Source organism: Coffea arabica, chromosome 2e, assembly GCF_036785885.1.
Source record: "Coffea arabica cultivar ET-39 chromosome 2e, Coffea Arabica ET-39 HiFi, whole genome shotgun sequence".
Taxonomy (NCBI): Eukaryota; Viridiplantae; Streptophyta; class Magnoliopsida; order Gentianales; family Rubiaceae; genus Coffea; species Coffea arabica.
The window spans coordinates 1,674,763-1,694,347 of record NC_092313.1 but is presented as its reverse complement, the minus strand read 5'-3'; the positions used below and the strand labels follow the sequence as shown (position 1 = coordinate 1,694,347).

Here is a 19,585-nt window from a genome sequence, read left to right as displayed (position 1 = left end):
GCCTCTTCTTTTTAAATGCAAATTCTATTAGAATTGCGGATATGATTAAAGACAGGCATGGATATTTCTCCAAAAAAAAAAAAATAGGGTTATTAAATGCTCAATCGAACTTCAATGGTTCAATTGGAATAGAATTAAGCCCGATTGACTGATTTAGCAGTCAGACCAACTCCTTAAGAAAAACCGAGACAGGCATACAAAACAATTTCTGGTTGGATTTCTGAAGCATGTTTAGCGAAGGAACAAGCGGGTGGAAAGTAGATCCTCGGCCCACGCCTGTAAGCCGGCCAGGAATTTACACAGCCCCCCAAATTTATAAGACAGATAATTCAAACGCAAAACTACATGTGAATTATATAGCCATCCAAAGTGCAACACGTGGCAATCCTTCAGTCTCTCTCTCTTCAGTTATTCATCATCATCAAGATCCATGATCATCCTCAAGTGCCTCCTTGAAACAATGGATTTCTGGGACTCAACAGGTGAGACTTCACCCTCAAAATCAGCCAATTCATCGTGCAACTTCTGAGGCTGCCTGTTATTTGCCTCGTTAGTGAGTGCGCTCACGGATTGGTTCACCCCCCAGAGGCCTTCAGTTTCAGCAAAGCCGGCATGTTCTGATGTGCCAGAACCCATGTCTAAGGTTCTCACTTCAGCTAATTTTTCTGTTGCATCCCTGACAAGGTGGATGGGTGTTCCAAGTTATAGTTAAATTTCAATCGCGGACTTTAGTTCACGTTGTTAATTTTGAATCTCGGACTTCATCTAAGCCCAAAAAGATACAAATTGCACCAATTTTAAAGAAACAACCAATCTATGCTATAATTTGAAAGCCAGCCCATTTCTAAGGTCATGTTCCTCCCAACTCCAATATAGCGTAACCTGGTATTATACGTGACTCAACTCCAAGCATGAGAATGATGGTATTAGTCAAAAGTAAATGTGAAACCTTTTGAGGCCGCCATGGAGCCCCCAAATGACTAACTAACTTCAAGAATACACTCTTCAAACCTCATATCAACACCCAACATATCTTGTCAGAAAGGTAAGACAAATAAAATGAAGGTAACTTATTTGATTAATATGAATACCTAGTATCGAAACAGAGAGACAGAGAGAGTACCTTAGTAATTCATCATGACCAGAAATGTCCAACTTTCCTCCATTCTCCTGGTTCTGCCTTTCTGTAATTTCAATTTTGGTCTGCTGGCTTTTGCTGGAGTAACAGAAGAAAAATTAAAAAAGGGGTTAGCATCTGTGCTGAGATGCATAAAATAATTCACAATCAAAGACATTACTAAATTAGCTCATTTATTAGAGATTATATAAGTTTATAAATCATTGCTCTGTACAATGTCATCTTACTTTGTATGGCTACTACGAATTGATGGAAATTATGAGCATCTATTTAGATACACAAGAGAAAGGGAAGGAAATTATAATCATTTTCAATATCTTATCTAAATGAATGAAGTAAACAAAACGTCAATGGAAGAGAGAAACTCAGAGAGAACGTACGGCAGAAAAGACCGCAACATTTCATCATCAGAATTATCCAGTGATGGCTGTCTTGCAGACTCCTGGTTCTGTCTTGATGCATATTTAGTTTCACTTTTGCTCCTATAAGCAGCAAGTGAATAAAAAGATTGGCCACATCTAATGCACTAGGGTGAAAACATAAACAAAACCTGCCTTGCAGATAATCAGTAAGGTTCAACTGTCCCTCATTTTGCTCATCATGCAGTTATTATGAAAATCTTCGTGATTTAATTGGTCAGTGAGAATATATCTATGTTATTTTCTTAAAATGGAAAAGTAAATAAATGACAACAGGTTTGGTTACAACACTAACATAGATGATAAATGACTCCTTCCTTTGCCTCCAAGATGGTAATCAGGAGCATGATGAACAACATAACAGGAGTTGTCCGCCATATCTACGCATCAAGAAAGTATTTAGCACTTTGACTATTTCCTAACTGGTCTTTGAATTGTCAACTGTATAAACTCAGTAAAAACTAGTTTGAAATGACAAATTATCAAATGTTACCATCACTATTTGCACTAGAAGATTCTTAAATTCTTTTCTAACTGGTTACACAAAATTCAAAAGTTCAGGAGGCACATATTCATTGTGGTACTACATATGTTTGAAACTAAAGGATCGGAGGCAAAAGAGCATCGGACAAAGAAAGCAAGCATGGTAGCTTTTATGCTTAGGTGGACAAATGGCTGAAACATGGTATTCTGTAAAGAAAAATAGCTATGCATATGGTTCTTGAGACCAAAAAGTCAAAACCCTCCACGAAGACACTTGCAGAACTAAAATAAGCAAATAATATAGCTGATACATCAAGAATATATATAGCATGAATAATAATTCAGGGACGCAATTGGCCTGTAAAATACAGCAGGATAATAGTGATGTAAGTATATCAATGAAGGCCATTATATATGTCCACTGAGTTTACCATAAAACATATATTTGACAAGCAGAAATCAGTTATTGAAGCCAAGTTTTATTGTTCTATTGGCATCAGTAAAAGAAATTAGAAGTTACCTCCTTTTCAACGACATTAATGTTGCATTGTCAGAATCATCTGCACTGCCTGCAGAAAGTTCACTGGAATCGTCATCCCTCAAATGGAAATTTGTGTCTGACTTCTTCTTTCTGGGGACAAAAAGGCCAAGCTGCTTTAGTTTGCGCGAAACTTGTGCGGTGGAAACTGACCCCTCAGTATCCAAAGCACTGGCAATCATGTAGTTGCATCTCTTATGATCTTTAAACCTTCAAACCCCAAAGAAAGTTCATGTTAACTTTAGAATCTCACATTGTTAGAATGCATCAACCAACCACCCCACTGCGCTCCACCCCCATGAGAAGAACAACTCTTCTGTAGAATCCACCATTTCACATCTTGTAAGTGTAGACATGAAAACAACTTACTGCTCATACAACTCTTTGATCCTCTGTTCCTGATCTTCACTAAGTGCACGCACTCTTTTTCTAGTGTGCCTGAGAAAGATGAAGACATGTTTTTATTTTTCAAGCATTCATATGTTCTTCCTATTTGTAAATAGAAATTCAACTAAACATGTGGCCCAGAAAAAGCCCGTCCTAATTATGATCTTCCTATTTGTATACATTTTGCAGATAATCTCATATCAAGTTATCTAAAAGGCAAGTCTTCCAGTCCACAAGCTGCTGAAAGCTGGAAGAGTGAACAGAAATTTCGCAAAGTTGGAGAATGACTCACAGTGGTTTTCTCAATGAAGAACTGCCATCCCCACTCAGATGAGTAATTTCACCATCTCTAAGTTCATCAGCAGAACTGGCTACTGACATCCTTCTCTTTCTTAAGAGTTGTAAACCTAGTTTCTTAAGAGTCCGAGGAACTTGAATTGGTGAGATTCTTGCCCCATATTCATCAAGGGCATTTGCAATCAGATGATAGCAATTTTCATGATTTTTATATCTGAAAAGTATTGATGAAAATAAACAGTTTTAGATCAAACAGAAAGAAAGCCTTGTTAGATAAACAAACGAGAAAGTAGAATCCAAAGGGAAGTAACGACTTCATGTTATCATGACCATATTTCAGATATTAATGCCATAGGATTAGTAGTCTTTCACAATAAATTGCACATACAGAGAGCAACAGTAAGTTTGACCTACCAGAGAAAATAACTGATGAGTAATCAGCTACTTCTAATTGACATTATACAGCATAAATAAATTAGTCAGTTTTGAATGTTTCCAAAATAAACTTTCTGGTATGTGTAAAAATAGGCATTGGTGAACTTACTTCTCATAAAGATCCCTAAATTTCCCTTCCAGTTCATCATTAAGAACGAGAGGTTTTCTTCTTCTCTGCAAGCCTTTGGACACTTTCTCAAAAGAATGACCATCCCTAAGCCAATGCACAATTAGAAATTATACAGGATCATAACAATCAAAAGGACAAAAAGAGAGTCTCAGTGGAATCAATACCTGCTATCATGTTCTTTCTCGCTAGCCTCATCGTTTGAAAATGAAACAATACTTTCTTTCCCATCAGCAAACCTTCTTTTGCTTCTGTCCCTGTAGTTCATGTTAGCTTCACAAGAAATTTCATAATTCCATGCAAATTTGAATTCTGTACACCACTTAAATTCGAATGCAATCGCATTCCATATACAGCCAGTCCATGCAGTTAAAAGGTACCCAGTATAACTTAAGAGTATTTGGAAAAATAATTTAAATTCCTCTTAAATATGCACTAAAATTTTTTAGAAGAAAATAATACCTCTTATGGTGAAGGAATTAGAAATGAGGAAGATGAATCAACAGATAAGAATGCACTATTTAAAAAAAAGATAAGAATACACTAGCTGCATAATGTGAACAAGAAAAATGACTCACTTCTCGTCAACCTCCTCATGAAAGGTCATAATATCAGCCTCATCATCACCAAGTGCATCAGCTATACTTCTCCGAACCCATCCTTGCCCGTAAGGCAAGCCAGTTTCTTCATTCAATCCACCTTTTCTAATTTCTTTTCTCAAATTGCCAACCACTTTCAGCATGCATTCAGCATTAATAAGGTGGCATTCTCCTCGTGTTTTCCAAAAGAGAACTTCAACAAAAAGAAGTGGGCGGGTCTTCATTTTTCTCAGCATTCTCCTAACTAAATTTGTCAAAAAAAGAACAATATTCTCATGTTCTTTGCATGGCCTTGACTTCTGCTCTTCCAGAATATCGTAGAATGTAGTGAGCAATGATAACTGTAACAATGTTCAGAGAAACAATATCATGAAATTGCCTTAATTTTCACTCTTAGTCTCAAATTGATAAACAAAAATGCATTTCAACATTCAAGAACAAAATCTTTCGTTGATACCTGGTATAGCATTGGAGAGAGTTCCAGATCTTCACAAACTCTGCGTAATAAGCTTATTATGTAGTGATTGGTACCAAGGGAATTGCTTTTATAGAATTTCAGCAACCAACACAAATTTTTTATGATGGTCTGGTTACTGAGAGCAGAGACTACAGTGGATATGTTAAAATCAACTTCATCTGTTACTGGCTGCTCATCACCAGAAGAATCATCTATTCCTTGATAAGTCTCGTGACAAACATTTTGTTCCACCTCTGGCTTGCTTTTAGAATTTACTATCTCTGCTCCAAATTCTGTATGCGGACTAACCTGACTAAGATCTTCATTTGTAGTCCCTACAGAATCATGAACCACTGCCTTTTCCTTTCCTAAAATGCCAACAGCTTCAGATTGTTCATAACTGGGGCCAATAACTTCATTCTGAGCAGTAACATCCTTTCCAACTGATTCATTAAATAGATCCTTTTTCACTTTCCTTTTTCTGGATCTTTTTGAGACCTTTGGCATGAAACAAATTCCAGAAAAAATAAGTCAAGTCAAAGTTAATAAGAAGCTGATTATTGCATAAACCATTTAGAAACAGCCTATTTTAAAGTTAAATGGAAAATACTAGTGGGTTTGTTTGGATAAGAATTTATTTGGATGATTTATTTGAAATAATTACTATAGCACTTTTTGAGATTTGATGTATGTGAGATAAAAAAAGTGATTGGAAGATAAAAAGGTGATTGAAATTTGTGAAGCAAATCATTTTATTTCAAAACATTTCAATCCAAACACACCCATCTCTTCTATGTATTCAAGCTCTCTGTCTGAGAACAGAATCCGCATATTCTCCTTGACTCTAGAAATGAAGTTCCTTGTAACAGAGAATTGCATGCTCAATGGCATTTTTTTATCATTAAAATTTTGAAAGTCTTAATTGTAATACAAGTAAAATTTCAGCGTCCATCACAGAATATTTTCATATTTTCAGATAACTTTCAGCTTCTTTGGAATGTGAAATGTCATTCTAGGCAAGCAACTTCAGAAAGACTTAATCTGAAACATAAAAGTAAAAATGCTACTTAAATTTAACATGCAACACTAAGTTGAACATCAACATAAATTTTGCATGATAAGATTAAGTTGATCATCAGTTTATGATGAAAAATATGTCCTTAAGATTTTGGTTGACCAGAATACATGGACATCATCGAACTAATCATATCGTCAGCCCTAGAAATCTAAATGGTTATATTACAGTGACAGGTAGAAAGCACAGTGAAACAGCAAATTAACCTCCAGAAGATCAAACAGCAGCTCAGCTGTTTACAAGAAATAAATTTCTGTTGAAAAATTCTGAACTATTCCCTTTGAAAAAGAAATTTGACATCAGTCCTAGCTAGGAGAACCAGCCAAGATTATATGTACACCATAACATACCCTCAATGTGCCGCGTGTTTGGAGGTTTTCCAGGAGCCGTATAATTACATATAAAGTTTCCACCAAATCGGCAAAATCACTGGAAAGAACAAAGAAGTTGGATTATTAGCAACAAAATGGAACATTAACAAAAGCTGAAAAAGAAAACCATTTAAATAGCAACTTGGCACTCTGTGAACTTGCCAAGTAAAGAAAATAAGGCACGGCTTTAAAATTTTTCAACCATAGAAGATAATAACTTTTTCTCTGTAGACTACCTAATGAGCAAATTAGACTTAGTAATTTCAGCTTTTTATTCCATTTGACTATTTGAATACCAAAATGCATTCATAACTACAGATTTCTCAAAAATTAATGCCATATAAGCCAAGCAATGACTTCCAAGGAAAAATACCTTAGTGATACCTTAATGACATAAACAAGACAATTCCCAATTATGTTGTTCTAGGTAAATTAAGCTTAAAAATAAATCATCTTTGAAGATTCAGGAAGAACAGTGATAAGGCATTGCTATGGTCTTTGTACTTGAATTCCACCTTTATACTAAGAATAGAGCTTTCTACATGTTAATGTACTGGTACTTCCAGTATATGCATATATAAAGGAGAAGAAAGGCCTGAACTTTAAATCGCCCACCACTCGCTTTCTCCTACCATCTCAAGAAAAAGGTAAGCACAGATGTAAATGCAGCCCAAACTAATATGTTATCTAATACAATGTGCATATAACTGATCTCACAGATGTTTCTTGTCAACAACAGAAATTTCCTCATCAAGTTTTGTCCTTATTGTAGTCTATGTTGCATAGGTAATCCTAAATGGGATAAGTAAACAAAATCTAGGAGATCTGTCTTTCTATTCAAGACATTCCATGATAACACTCAATTTGGAATGACAGATTCAAGTCAAAAAGTTTATGTGACTTCATAGACTTTGAAAAAGAAAACCTTTTAGCTTGTTTGTGTGTATCAAACAATTTGATCATGTTGAGGAGAAACTGAGTCATTCCTTCTTCAGTTTGGTTATAGAACAACTTGTAAAGAAGGATGCGTGCTGTTTTAGGTTCTGTTGAATCTTCCAGGGACTGCTTGAGCACCAAATCCAGTATACGGATCTGTCCAAAATCAAAACTGATCTGTTAGAAAGCAAAATTCAAGCCATGGATCATGCAAAAGAGTTGATAAACAAATTAGAAAATTCAAATACATGTGCAAGATGATGTCCCAAAATTGTCCAGGGCTTAAGGTAATTTAACATGAATGCACTACATCTGCAGGCATATGAAGGAACAAAGTACTGGACAAAGCATAACATATCCATTTCCACAGACTGTAAGCTACTAAAACAGTAAAAAATTAAGCAAAGGACGAGTCACCATAATTTTTAATAGAGATCCAGCTGCAGAAAGCATTTTGTAGTCATTTGTCTCCTTCAAGCCATCAAATGCAAAGCGCCACTTAGAAATGAGAACTAGAAACATGGACTCGTTTAATGATTCAGCAATTGGTCCACACATAGTACCCCCAAATAGAGTTTTATCAGCATTCTGATCAATGGATGATTTGCCGTCAACTTGAACACAAGGCTGTCGAGGCATAAAAACCAAAAGGACACAAGAATTATATAAAACACTAACCAATAGTTAGCAAAGAAAATGAAGCTAGAGATATGCAGCAACTGAAGACTCTTTTGATATTTTTTAGAGTTTACTAATTCATCTTGAATCCCCTCTCAAGATTTTCTAAATAAGAAGTCAAGGACTTGAAGCATGAAACCAAATTTACTATCTTACCAAGATAAATCATTTTAAGGCGTTAATGCTAATCTAACCAAGAGTGGCATTATGCATCTATCAAAAATTAATATCTTTCAAATCTGTATAATCTTTCAAAAAGTAATATCTTTCAAATCTGTATAATCTACAACACAAGTTTAACTGTAAATAAAATTCAGGTAAAGCACTACATAGCCCAAGAAATGTGCATACCCAACATAACAAAACTGCTAAAATTATTTCCCTTGAAGCAATAAAGTCCATCAGTATCTGGCCATTAAGTATAAAAATTGACCTGATATTAAGTCTACTAACAGACAAGGCAAATGCAGACAGATGACACCATTCAGTTTTGTTCATGTGATATGCTCTTTAATCAGACTAAAGCATTCAAACATTTAAAAGAAATTGCATAAAGAGTTCTACAACTCTAAATATGAGACAACAAAATTACCTTTAAATAAAACAATGGAATGATATCAACATGCTCAAAATTTCAATACTCAATTTATTGATAACAGAAACTTGCCAATACATTTGCAATTCAGCCAACCACAAAGCAGCAAAAATTAACAAGGAAGATTCTAGCAACCAAATACAAAACCAATGTGCTGCCAAAAAAAAATTCTCTTTGTACTTCAACCATCTATATAATAAATATATGGCAAGGAAAATATTTTATTTTTAGTACATACCAAAATCACTTATATAATGGACACTAAGACAAAATTTTCAGTTCCCCAAATATATTTTACCTTTGAATTCAGGAACTTGTGATATTGGAACGAAGTAACAAACCAAGCAACCTGAAAGAAAGTGACAACATCGTTGTTTTGAATTGCATGACATTCTTTATCAATATCTTCACGAATTGACTGCATCAAAACTGGCGAGAATTTTCCGATGGTGAGAACTATTGCAGAATTGCATAACAAGGAGGATTCAAACAGATCCAAAACTCCATTAAGCTTGCGTACCATTATATCCCCCTGATAGAAATTGGTCAATAAAATCATGAAGCAACTGCAAAATTTTGGTTTTTGTTGATGGAAGTTTTCCATGGTCCCATACTGTTCTTTTAGATGGACCGCGATGATTTTTGTGAGCTTTCAGTAAAGCATCATGAGAAGCAGAACAGGGATTTCCCTTAAATAACGTTTTAGAACCATCCTGTTGCAAACAACTTGTTCAGTTACTAACGGAGTGCATAACCCAAAAGGATCAAATGGCAGAGTAAACCTCATACCATGGTGAGGCGAGTAAATGTTCCGCTAAACTGTGAATAACAACCCAAGTTATGCAGCTTATTCAGCTTCCTTTTCTCTTTTTCAGCTTGCATGATGCAGCTAAGACCCTTGAGTGAGGATTCAACATTTTCATCCTCCTAGGAATCAAAATCATATGAATAGACAAAGTTGTGTATGTTAGCATATATGTGTATATAGCACAGACACTGGGGAAACAAAGCATAAACATGATTGAAAAAGAATTAAGTGTAAAATCAATAGCAACACAACCATGCAACTAATATCATTTCCAGGTGATCAAGTTTACCAATTAGTTTTAACTAGTCAAGGTCAGGCCCACTGGATAACAAGCTGTAGAGGGTTATGTATCATCAGATATGTGTTGTCCATAAAAGGGGAAAAAAAGGTTTCCATTTGGTATAGATATATCCATAATTGTCCTAATGTACCCTTTGTCAAATTAGAGAGAAAGCTTCAGGGAAACAAAGCCATTTTGTCTGAGGCCCTTCTGGGAAAATGAAGCAAAAAAACTGGTAAAAGAGCAAATTGTTAAAAACTTACAAAAGCACTTTTGATTGTGTTTGCTTTTGGTGAAAATTACAGCTGTCTCATTGCCATAAGCCAAATTTGATGAGTTTGAATTTAGTTGCCCTATAATTGTCAGTGTTTACTGGTTTCAGAATAACTGCTATCCTTTTGTCTGATGCTTGACTTCAAGATGCTCAGCAACTCAAAATAAAAGGTTAAGTTTCTGCAATGGTAGCTTTTAAAAAAAAATGCTTCCAACATATTACTTTCTTCTTTGAAGTGAATTCAGAAAAGATTGAAAATGAAGTGCTCAGCCTACCATAACAAAATCATTTGAATTTCCAATTTCTATATAAGTTTTGACCACTGTTCTATTTTTATGGTAACTTTCAGACATTACACTGCTACACAAAGCATGAAACATAAAGATACAAGGCCTATTACTGGAGGCAATGAAGATAAACAAACCTTTGAGTTTTCTAAATAGGCTTTAGCAATCAACTCTGGCTCTTGACCCATAAATATGTAATAAAAAGTTTCCAGTAAAAGCAAGTTGTCTTGACGCAAGTAGCCACAAGAACCACCAACATGCTGTGATAGTACTAGTATTATTTCCATCATGTTTTCTTGAAATAACAACTCTAAGAACCTGTCTCTGAGAGATAGAAATTGTGTGGCTGATCCACCCGCTTTTTGCTGGGTTGATATTTCTTGAATAGCTAGAAGGTTCCTAAATAGCGTAAGCACCAGCTGAACCAACTTCCAGTCATCTTCCATGAACATTTCACTGGTTAACAGGGAATTAGTAAATGGATTGAGATAAAGGCAAATATCAAACATCAAAAAGCAAAAGAGCTGAATCATTTCATGAGAATTGCATGAACATACAGCAACTGAGAAGTATGAAAAACAAAAATGATGTGAAATAGGAAAGAAAAGAAAGCCATCCAAGTCAAACTACCATTGAGTCAAATGTGCTTGAGACACTTTACCCATTCTGCATTTGCAGGAAAACCAGCATATTTCCAATATTCAGAGTCCATCGCCAAATTATGAAGTTATGCTCATATACCACATAGTTAGAAATTTGTTCAATGCCAGACAATCAAGATAGAAAAATTCTTGCTGACAGAATAGGGAAGCAGAAGAGAGGTGGACCAGGATTTGTGCAGAAAAGAATAAAACTACAAGTTCAATTTGTAGGAATTCCACCATAATTTGCCTAATGAAGCCAAAGTATTAATAATAATAATAATAAAGTTGGTTGTATCAACCTACGACACTAACGCTATTATTTTGAACTTCTATTCAAATATAAATTAAATATAAAGTTGCTAATATTAATCTATGAGACTAGTGATATCAGTTTTTAATTGAAAAAAAAAATGAACAAGTGTCCCAGACATTCATGTCTTCTATAGTCATGTTCCAGTTGACTCTACAGAAGAATAGGATAATCTTGCCAATAGGGAAATTAATTTCACACCCTTTCAGTTAGGTTATTGTTAATGGCAAGCTGACAATATCAGAAGCTCCAGGTGGAGATGTCAAAGCCTAATTTATATGCTTCTTACTGAGTTTCCTAATAACATGCAACTTAAACAAGAATGCCCCTTGCACAAGGAGTTCTAACAAGCCAATGTATCTTAATCTCGTGCTAAAACATGTTAACTACAAATAAACACCTTTGCCAGCAGAGCGACATACAAAGCCACCTTTACAAGAGCTGACAATATATTCCTATTTGACTACTGCAAAAAGTTCTTGTTCTAAAATCAAATCTTGAATTAATCACCCAACCCCTGGAACAATACAGAATAAAATATGACGTCCAGTAGAAGACAGCAGCGGAAAAAAAAAATCATTCACCTTTCCAAATTCTCCAACGGCTTCTCCAAAAGAGACAGTATCACGGGAACAATCTGACTAAAGGTTACAGAAGATTTTACGCCCCAAAGATACTCTATTTGCTGTGGTATATCATCGGATGTTGGGTCAATTGGCATCGTGAGAAACACAAGAACCTTCACTGAAAAAATAATCCAACAACCCCTAAACAAGTTCCAAAGACAAACATATATATTAACCATTGAACACTAATGTTTAAAAAAAATGTTACCTGCATTTAACACTAAATTACGGTCATCTTGGCAATACTCGATAATAGGTATCAAATCTTTCCCCACGGTATTCCATTTACAAACTTGTTTAAAAACCTCTCGCGTCTGTGGATCATCTCGCCTCATAAACCTCAACAAATCCTTCAAATTATCTACCCATAAATTGCACCATGAGATGAAAATTAACGCCGGATAGTAAGTAATAAAGAAAATTACATTCTGTTACAGTATTTGCTTACTATAAGTAACTATTATTAAAAATAATGAGAAATACCTAGGCAATACTGGCTCTTGGAGTAGCCGATTCGATTGCCGTGGTCGTCTTCTTCGAGGATTCCTATACCAGCACAAATAATTGATAGTCCTTCCATGATCCTCCTTAGTTGAGGATATGTTGAGGTTTCAGAAATGAAGGGGTTCTCAAAGGAGGAGGTGACAAATCGAGGCCAATTCAAGGGCCGACCCGAGAGATTGGTAGTTGGATCTCGACTGGAGAACCCCCGTTTGTTTTTTTTTAAGTTCAGCATTTGGGGTTTGTGGCGGCAAAAACTAATCGTCTTTCGCATTTTCCCGCGCTTTTTGTTTCTTTTTTTTGTTTTGGGGGCGGGGGCCGGGGGTCGTGAATTACGCGATCTTGCAACCTCCATGGCATTTGGGTTGTTGCTGGGTTGGGCTATCGGTTTTTGGGTCCATGAAGACACCAATATTTGTTTCCTTCGTCAAACGGTCCAACTTCAAAACATCCCATCTTACACCTTCAACTGCACCCCGCGGTCACTACCAGTACACTGAGTCAGCTTAGTGACAAGTCTCTTCTTGGATGGGTGGACAAAAAATGCTGGTGAAGACAGTAGATTTGGGCCTCAGCCTCACAGTCTGCCAAAACATTTCAAAAAAAAATTGAGATGAAAGGTCTGCAAAAAAATCAAGCAAGCTGCTTGCAAACACCGGCGAACCAGCTCGATTAAGTTCGACTCAAGTTTGATCGATATCAAGCTCAATTCGAACTCAAATATAGAGAAATTTAACTTGTTAACTCGCGAATTGGATCAATTATATATTCATACACACACACATACATATATATGAATAAATTACCTAAATAGTCACTAAACTTTTTAAATGATCAAGATTTGGCTATTCAATTATTAATAATATATTTTTACCCACTGAATTATTAAAAGTATAAATTTTAGACCATTCCATCTAATTTAACCGTTAACTTTGCCAGATTTAAGGGTTTGCATGACTTACGAGACATAAGATTAATAGTTAGATTGGCAAAATTAATAGTGAAATAAAACAGAATTATTCAAAATTTATATTTTTGATAGTTTGGTAGGTACAAATATATTATTAATTGTTGAGTAGTCAAAACTCGATTATTCGAAAAGTTTAATGACTATCAGAATAATTTGCTATATATATAATTTTTTTGTTTGAATATATATATTTAACATTTTATTATTTTTCAAAAAAAATCACTATTTTATTTATTTAAAAAAATAATAATAATAATATTTTTTTTTTTTAACAAACTCGAATGAATTCAACGTGTCTCGATGTGACCTCGAGGTCGAATTTTGATTTGACCAAATATCAACTCGATTCGTTTGCGGTGCCAGGCAAAACAACGTAGCTGCACTCTTCGAAGAAGAAGACGTTGAAGTTACTCCAACAAAATACGACAATTTGTACGTATAGTAAGACTAGTAGTACTCTTATTTCTCACCATCCGCCACCTATATATATATATATATATACACATATACATATATAGGGTAGTACTTCATACTGCAATTTCGATACAAACGAAGCCGCCAGCCTGCTAGCTTCCATAGACTCTTTCTTTCATTCATTCTTTCTTGTCTCCGTTTCTCTCATTTTCATCTCTCACGTACTTGCGTCCTCCTCCTCTAAACTTCCGCCAAATACAAGGGCGATCTCCCCAACGCTTTATACTTACATCGCTGGACGGACTATAACCATTTTCCTTCCAACGCCTTCTATTCGTCCTTGTAATCTCATCATTCTTTCTCTCGAACACTCGTTTGTTTTTTGGTTCACTGAACAGCGATCGAAACAGTAGAATGGCTCATGTGGTGGCGACCCAGCCAATTCAGAGTTCGTTGGCCAACCCTACCTCTGGATCTCTGCAAACCCAAGTGGAGAAGCTCAAGCCCCCCTCTGCCTTTCCTGCGAAACTGCTGCCCCGTGTTCAAAGGGACAGCCGCCCAGCCGCCCGCACTATTGCTATCCCCGTCATTGCCAGAAGATCTGCAGGCCTCGACTCTCAAGTCCTTCCCTTCACTTCCGAAGACTCCCACAAGGTCTCATACAAACTCACTGACTACTTTCTATTTCTTACTTGGCTTCAATCTGTAATCCTTTTCTACCCCCCTCGAGTTCCTGGCTGGCAATGTCCATGCTAACGTGCTTGAATTTCGTTTGCTTTTCTCCTGTTTTATATTATGCCAATAATTAAAGTTTGGATTCCAATTCCCAAGTGGCGGTACCTTAAATTTGAAAGGTATTTCCTGACATATAGTACTAGTATATATCAACCGCATTTGTCAGGTGGGAGAATAATTTCGTGATCTGCAGAAAATTACTTGACTAAAAAAACCCAATTTTTAATGCTTTCCTTCCTAGTGTTTTCTCTTGGTTAACCTAATTTACACTGCCAGTTTTGCGGCATCGCCTTCTGAGGGATTTTAATTGCATTCAGCGACCATTGTCCATCTACTGGTTTCTTCTGCCAAAAAAGCTCTATCAACTTCTTATGTGCTCCTGAATTCTGTCGGAGGAAATTCCTTGATTTATCCTTTTATGAGACACGATGTATATCCGTTGGAATCTTTAGGTGCAATAATTTGTAAATATTAAAAACAACAAGGTTGGATACTAGAGCCAATGCAAAGCATCAAAAAGGAAAGGAAATTTTTGTCTTTCTTTTTCAGGGGGCTGGGGATTTTGGGGAGGAAGTCATAGACTGTTTAGGCCTCTGACTGCATTTTTGTGATGATTACAAATATATCATTACTTTAAATACCATTTCTCTTACGTTTTTTTATTTTTTGTGGTTTAAATATGTTGTTGCTATCAGACAGAAGAGCATATTCAACCCTTGCATGAGATTCAGCAATTTGGTGACACATCACTTGGCATGTGGTCTAAGCCTATAGTAAGACGCAAGACAAAAATTGTTTGCACAATTGGTCCCTCCACCAACACTAGGGAAATGATATGGAAGTTGGCTGAGGCTGGGATGAATGTTGCTCGTCTGAACATGTCCCACGGAGACCATGCATCTCATCAAAAAGTAATTGACTTGGTTAAAGAATACAATGCCCAAGCAAAGGACAACGTCATTGCCATTATGCTTGATACTAAGGCAAGTATATCCTTGTCAAGTCCATGTCTGCATACAGGCATGCATCTTTTTCCCATTATATGTGTATAATTTGTTGTTATTAACCGTGAAATTTGTGCTTATACTTTTTCAATGTCAGAAGAACAAGAAACTGGTCCTATAAGTTTAGAAGTAAAAGACATATGTATTTGACCACCTACAGATATCCCTGTGCTCAATTGGATTAACATGTGGCAGGGTCCAGAGGTTAGGAGTGGTGATTTGCCCCAGCCAATCATGTTACAACCTGGACAGGAGTTCACCTTTACAATCAAGAGAGGGGTGGGAACTGCTGATTGTGTTAGTGTTAACTACGACGATTTTGTCAATGACGTTGAAGTAGGGGACATGCTTCTTGTTGATGGTATGCCAGCTTTTCTTTTTCTACTTTAACTTGTTTTACTATTGATAGAATGTAAATAAAGCTATACACACGCAGACCTCACTCTGCTGGCTATCATGTAAAATTTTTCAATCTTTCACCACAAATTTCAATTAGCGAGATAAGTGTGAAAAGTCCAAAGTGGTAAATAGAAATGTTTTATTTTCGTCAATTTTTTGCTCTCCGTAAAGAACGTAGTCATTAAGTTGAAGCAAAGAATTATTTACTAAAAAAAGTGATGAATGTAAAGAATAATGAAATCCACAATACCAAAAGAATAATGAAATAGTTTTGGCCTCATACCCGAAAGGAAGAAATGAATGTGAAATAGTGAAGCTTTGTTTTCAATTTACATTGTATTATGCTTCTAGGTATGCAAACTGTTGGTTTTAAGAAAGATCTTATTGAATGCGAGTGATCTTGCAATTACTGTCCTGAAATCCTTAGGGATGTGCATTATTTGCAGCAGTTACTGCGCTGAACTATGTGCAAAAAGCTTAAACAGAATGATACACATCGTGTGTATTAACTTCTGTCCATAAATCTTGGAGGATTCAATTGCAGCTTGTTAATAATCTTTATTTATAGGGGGCATGATGTCACTGCTGGCAACATCCAAGACAGAAGATTCAGTGAAATGTGAAGTTGTTGATGGTGGAGAGCTTAAATCCAGGCGGCATCTAAACGTTCGGGGAAAAAGTGCTACACTTCCATCAATTACTGGTAAGACCCAGTAATCATTTTCTTGACACTTTTCTGGGGGTCTGTGCTGCCGCATATGCGATGTGCAGGATTATAATCTCTGCTAGAAGAGTTGAAAGTTATTCTTTTGCAAAGAAAGTAATCTGGTCCTGTAATTTGCTGCAGAAAAGGACTGGGATGACATCAAGTTTGGAGTAGACAATAAAGTAGATTTCTATGCTGTCTCCTTTGTCAAGGATGCTGCAGTGGTCCATGAATTGAAGAATTATCTCCAAAGTAACACTACGTATATTATCTTTGAGTAGTGCTAGAAAAATAGATAAAGAATTGGTAAAGATAAGTTGTAATTAATATGTTCCACATTCATTTGTATACTTGATAATCTTCTTTTGGGCTCTCCAGGCTCTGGTGCAGATATTCACGTGATTGTAAAGATTGAAAGTGCTGACTCTATACCAAACTTGCACTCAATTATTACTGCATCTGATGGGGTAATTACCCAAGTCTCTGCTCTGTTTTTTGCCCTTTTTTGATTCAACAAATATGATATTAGCTCTTGAGCAAGCAGAAATTGGTCTTGGGTTTGGGCACTCACATGTAGTAAATAATTATGCCTTGTCATTATGTTTGACTATAGTCATAGTCGTCTTGTATATCTACCGCTAGATTTTTTTTGCCCTTTTTGGGGGATACAACTGCTAGATTTACAAAAAGAGTCATGTCATGAAGCTATGTCATGTAAATGAAAGGAACCCTACCCTGTTTGCCAAGGATGGGGTTTGTTTTGTTGAATGTGGAGTTTACTATGAGTTTTTCCTAATGTATTATTTAACTCTTGCACCCTGTGCCTTGTCTTGGCATGTAGGTGGCATTGCTTCCCCATTCTCTTTTTTTCCTCTTTTTTTTTTCCTGTCTCTTACATTGAAAGCGGACATTGTCTTTATTACCAGACCTGCTTATCTTATCTCAGGCAATGGTTGCAAGAGGAGATCTCGGTGCTGAGTTGCCAATTGAGGAGGTTCCCCTGTTGCAGGTAATTATAAGTTTCCAAGACTACTAGCTTTTAACATATTTGTCGGTAAGCTTCTGAAAGCTTTTCATTACAGGAAGAAATAATCAGGATATGCCGTAGTATGGGGAAAGCTGTTATCGTGGCAACAAATATGCTTGAAAGCATGATTGTTCACCCGACACCTACCCGAGCTGAGGTATCAGATATTGCCATTGCTGTTAGAGAGGGTGCCGATGCAGTTATGCTCTCTGGAGAAACAGCTCATGGAAAGTAAGAAAACTAAATTTGCTTTAACACAAAAATTGAATGTCACGCAAGGTAAAATGTAGTCAAGGGGTTTACTGCAGAGCAGTGAACCTTTTTAAGTTTGCTGATACAAGTTTTGCATCCAGATCAATTGAGACTAAATATTTTGATTTTACCCTATTAGGCTGTTTATATAGCAATCTTTCATTGCCTGAAACCCTATATGATTTTACTTCCATGAAAGGTTTCCTTTGAAAGCAGTAAAGGTCATGCACACTGTTTCATTGCGCACTGAAGCAACAATGGTTGGTGGAGAAAGACCGCATAATCTGGGTCAAGCTTTCAAGGTTAGTTTGACTTTGTATACATAAGTTAGTCTACTTCCATGCTCATGAGCTTGCCACTCTTGATAAGTTTATCAAGCTTTAATTTGGGCTCAATTTGATTGTTTTTTTCAAACACCCACTCTGAACAGAAACACATGAGTGAAATGTTTGCATTCCATGCAACAATGATGTCCAACACCCTCGGAACCTCAATCGTTGTCTTTACCAGGACTGGTTTCATGGCTATCCTTCTAAGCCATTACCGGCCTTCTGGCACCATATTTGCGTTTACGAATGAGTAAGTCTCATTTTTTCGATATGAAACTTGTAGAATAGAACTTTATGAGCTAAGTGGGTGAGAGAACATGGTTGATGCTCAACTGTCGACATTTGTAGGCAGGCTTCAACTTCTATGTTCTTCCACTTGTATTCATTAACAAATGTGCAAGCTTTATAAATGAGTTAAGCTCATATGGTTCAAAAAGCATTTGTTGAGTTGATTTACCAAATCATGCAATTGGAGTACAGGAAGAGAGTACAACAGAGGTTGGCTTTGTACCAAGGTGTTTGTCCCATTTACATGGAGTTCATGGATGAAGCTGAGACGACCTTCTCTAATGCATTGACTTTGTTGCAGGTGAGACTTATCTTTCATTGGTTTTTGTTAATGTGTAACCTAATTCCCCATGTCTTCCAATATTATGTTTCTACAGACCACTCATCTTGACTTTATCTGAACTTCCATTTGCTTATTGGTTTGAAACAATCAATAGTCCTAAGCCATATAATAACCGTAGAATGTTATTGTGGGTTTCCATATAGTTAAAATGTCCTTCATTTGTGTGTGTGTGTGTGTGCTGGGTGCCCGCGTGTGTATGTGCATGCATGGAGATGATCTTGTGTATTTACACCCTATCCACTGTCAATTTACAGAAACAAGGAATGGTGAAGGCAGGAGAACAAGTAGCTCTTGTACAGAGTGGTACGCAACCAATCTGGCGGTTGCATTCCACTCATAACATTCAGGTCAGGAAAGTTTAGATTGGATAAAGGAGATATCATGGGATGACTCGTACAAGAAGCATGACTTCACTTAGGGAAGATTGCGATGTACCAGTCATCATCTGCTGGCGCCGTAACTTTGTTCTAAATGTGCATTAGACTCCTTTTATTTGTTACTTATATTTTTCTCTTCTCCTGCTCCTTGTATTTTTCCGGTTCCTTTTACCAGTCCTTGCCGATTCCTCTATAAAGAACCCCCAAATGGTTGCTTGTAATCTGTTGTTAGCAAGTTTCTTCAAGCTTGTAATGGATTTATAGATTTAAGATGGATGCTATGAACTTTTTAATCCATGAAATATTTTTTTTCCGAGTTTACTTAGTTAATTTCTACTAGCGTTTATGGTAGTGAGTGATTGTTTTGAAGCCCCCTCTCCCAACTTAGTCTTTTCTTGGGAGGGAGGGAGGGAGGGAGCGAGGGGCTAGCGGGGAGACAGAGAGTTTGACAATCGCTTCTTAAAACTCGGGAGATT

The 19,585-nt window shown here is 36.4% G+C and overlaps 2 protein-coding genes across 3 annotated transcripts; one reads left to right on the top strand and one right to left on the bottom strand.

The window, feature by feature from the left end:
• Positions 1–89: 89 nt before the first annotated feature.
• On the bottom strand, positions 90–12,531 carry LOC113729977 (uncharacterized). Of its 2 annotated transcripts, XM_072078048.1 has the most exons (20): positions 12,248–12,527; positions 11,973–12,125; positions 11,723–11,882; positions 10,322–10,640; positions 9,325–9,462; positions 9,056–9,248; positions 8,834–8,964; positions 7,680–7,889; positions 7,252–7,418; positions 6,306–6,384; positions 4,881–5,378; positions 4,403–4,764; positions 3,992–4,075; positions 3,807–3,911; positions 3,258–3,476; positions 2,948–3,016; positions 2,561–2,788; positions 1,519–1,620; positions 1,124–1,216; positions 90–676 (listed from the first exon to the last, which is right to left on the bottom strand). In XM_072078048.1, exons 1-20 carry the CDS (start codon positions 12,498–12,500, stop codon positions 409–411), a joined length of 3,831 nt encoding a protein of 1,276 aa, XP_071934149.1. In that variant the 5' UTR covers positions 12,501–12,527; the 3' UTR covers positions 90–408. The 2 variants fall into 2 exon arrangements, with proteins under 2 accessions (XP_071934149.1, XP_071934150.1); XM_072078049.1 differs by lacking the exons at positions 90–676; positions 1,124–1,216; positions 1,519–1,620 and adding an exon at positions 1,943–2,398 and having other exon boundaries at positions 12,248–12,531.
• Positions 12,532–13,842: 1,311 nt separating this feature from the next.
• On the top strand, positions 13,843–19,430 carry LOC140036493 (plastidial pyruvate kinase 2-like). The gene is made up of 12 exons (XM_072078047.1): positions 13,843–14,303; positions 15,080–15,367; positions 15,584–15,749; positions 16,356–16,490; positions 16,635–16,745; positions 16,872–16,960; positions 17,440–17,502; positions 17,576–17,751; positions 17,972–18,074; positions 18,203–18,351; positions 18,582–18,690; positions 18,987–19,430. Exons 1-12 carry the CDS (start codon positions 14,064–14,066, stop codon positions 19,092–19,094), a joined length of 1,737 nt encoding a protein of 578 aa, XP_071934148.1. The 5' UTR covers positions 13,843–14,063; the 3' UTR covers positions 19,095–19,430.
• Positions 19,431–19,585: the final 155 nt, after the last annotated feature.

Coding starts and splice junctions, on each gene's coding strand:
- LOC113729977 (XM_072078048.1), bottom strand. CDS start 12,500: ATGCTGAACTTAAAAAAAAACAAACGGGGGTTCTCCAGTCGAGATCCA. Junction 11,883..11,972: donor TAATTTAGTGTTAAATGCAG/GTAACATTTTTT, acceptor TTATTTTTTCAG/TGAAGGTTCTTGTGTTTCTC. Junction 7,890..8,833: donor ACAAGTTCCTGAATTCAAAG/GTAAAATATATT, acceptor ATGCCTCGACAG/CCTTGTGTTCAAGTTGACGG.
- LOC140036493 (XM_072078047.1), top strand. CDS start 14,064: ATGGCTCATGTGGTGGCGACCCAGCCAATTCAGAGTTCGTTGGCCAAC. Junction 14,304..15,079: donor CTTCCGAAGACTCCCACAAG/GTCTCATACAAA, acceptor TGTTGCTATCAG/ACAGAAGAGCATATTCAACC. Junction 15,368..15,583: donor CCATTATGCTTGATACTAAG/GCAAGTATATCC, acceptor AACATGTGGCAG/GGTCCAGAGGTTAGGAGTGG.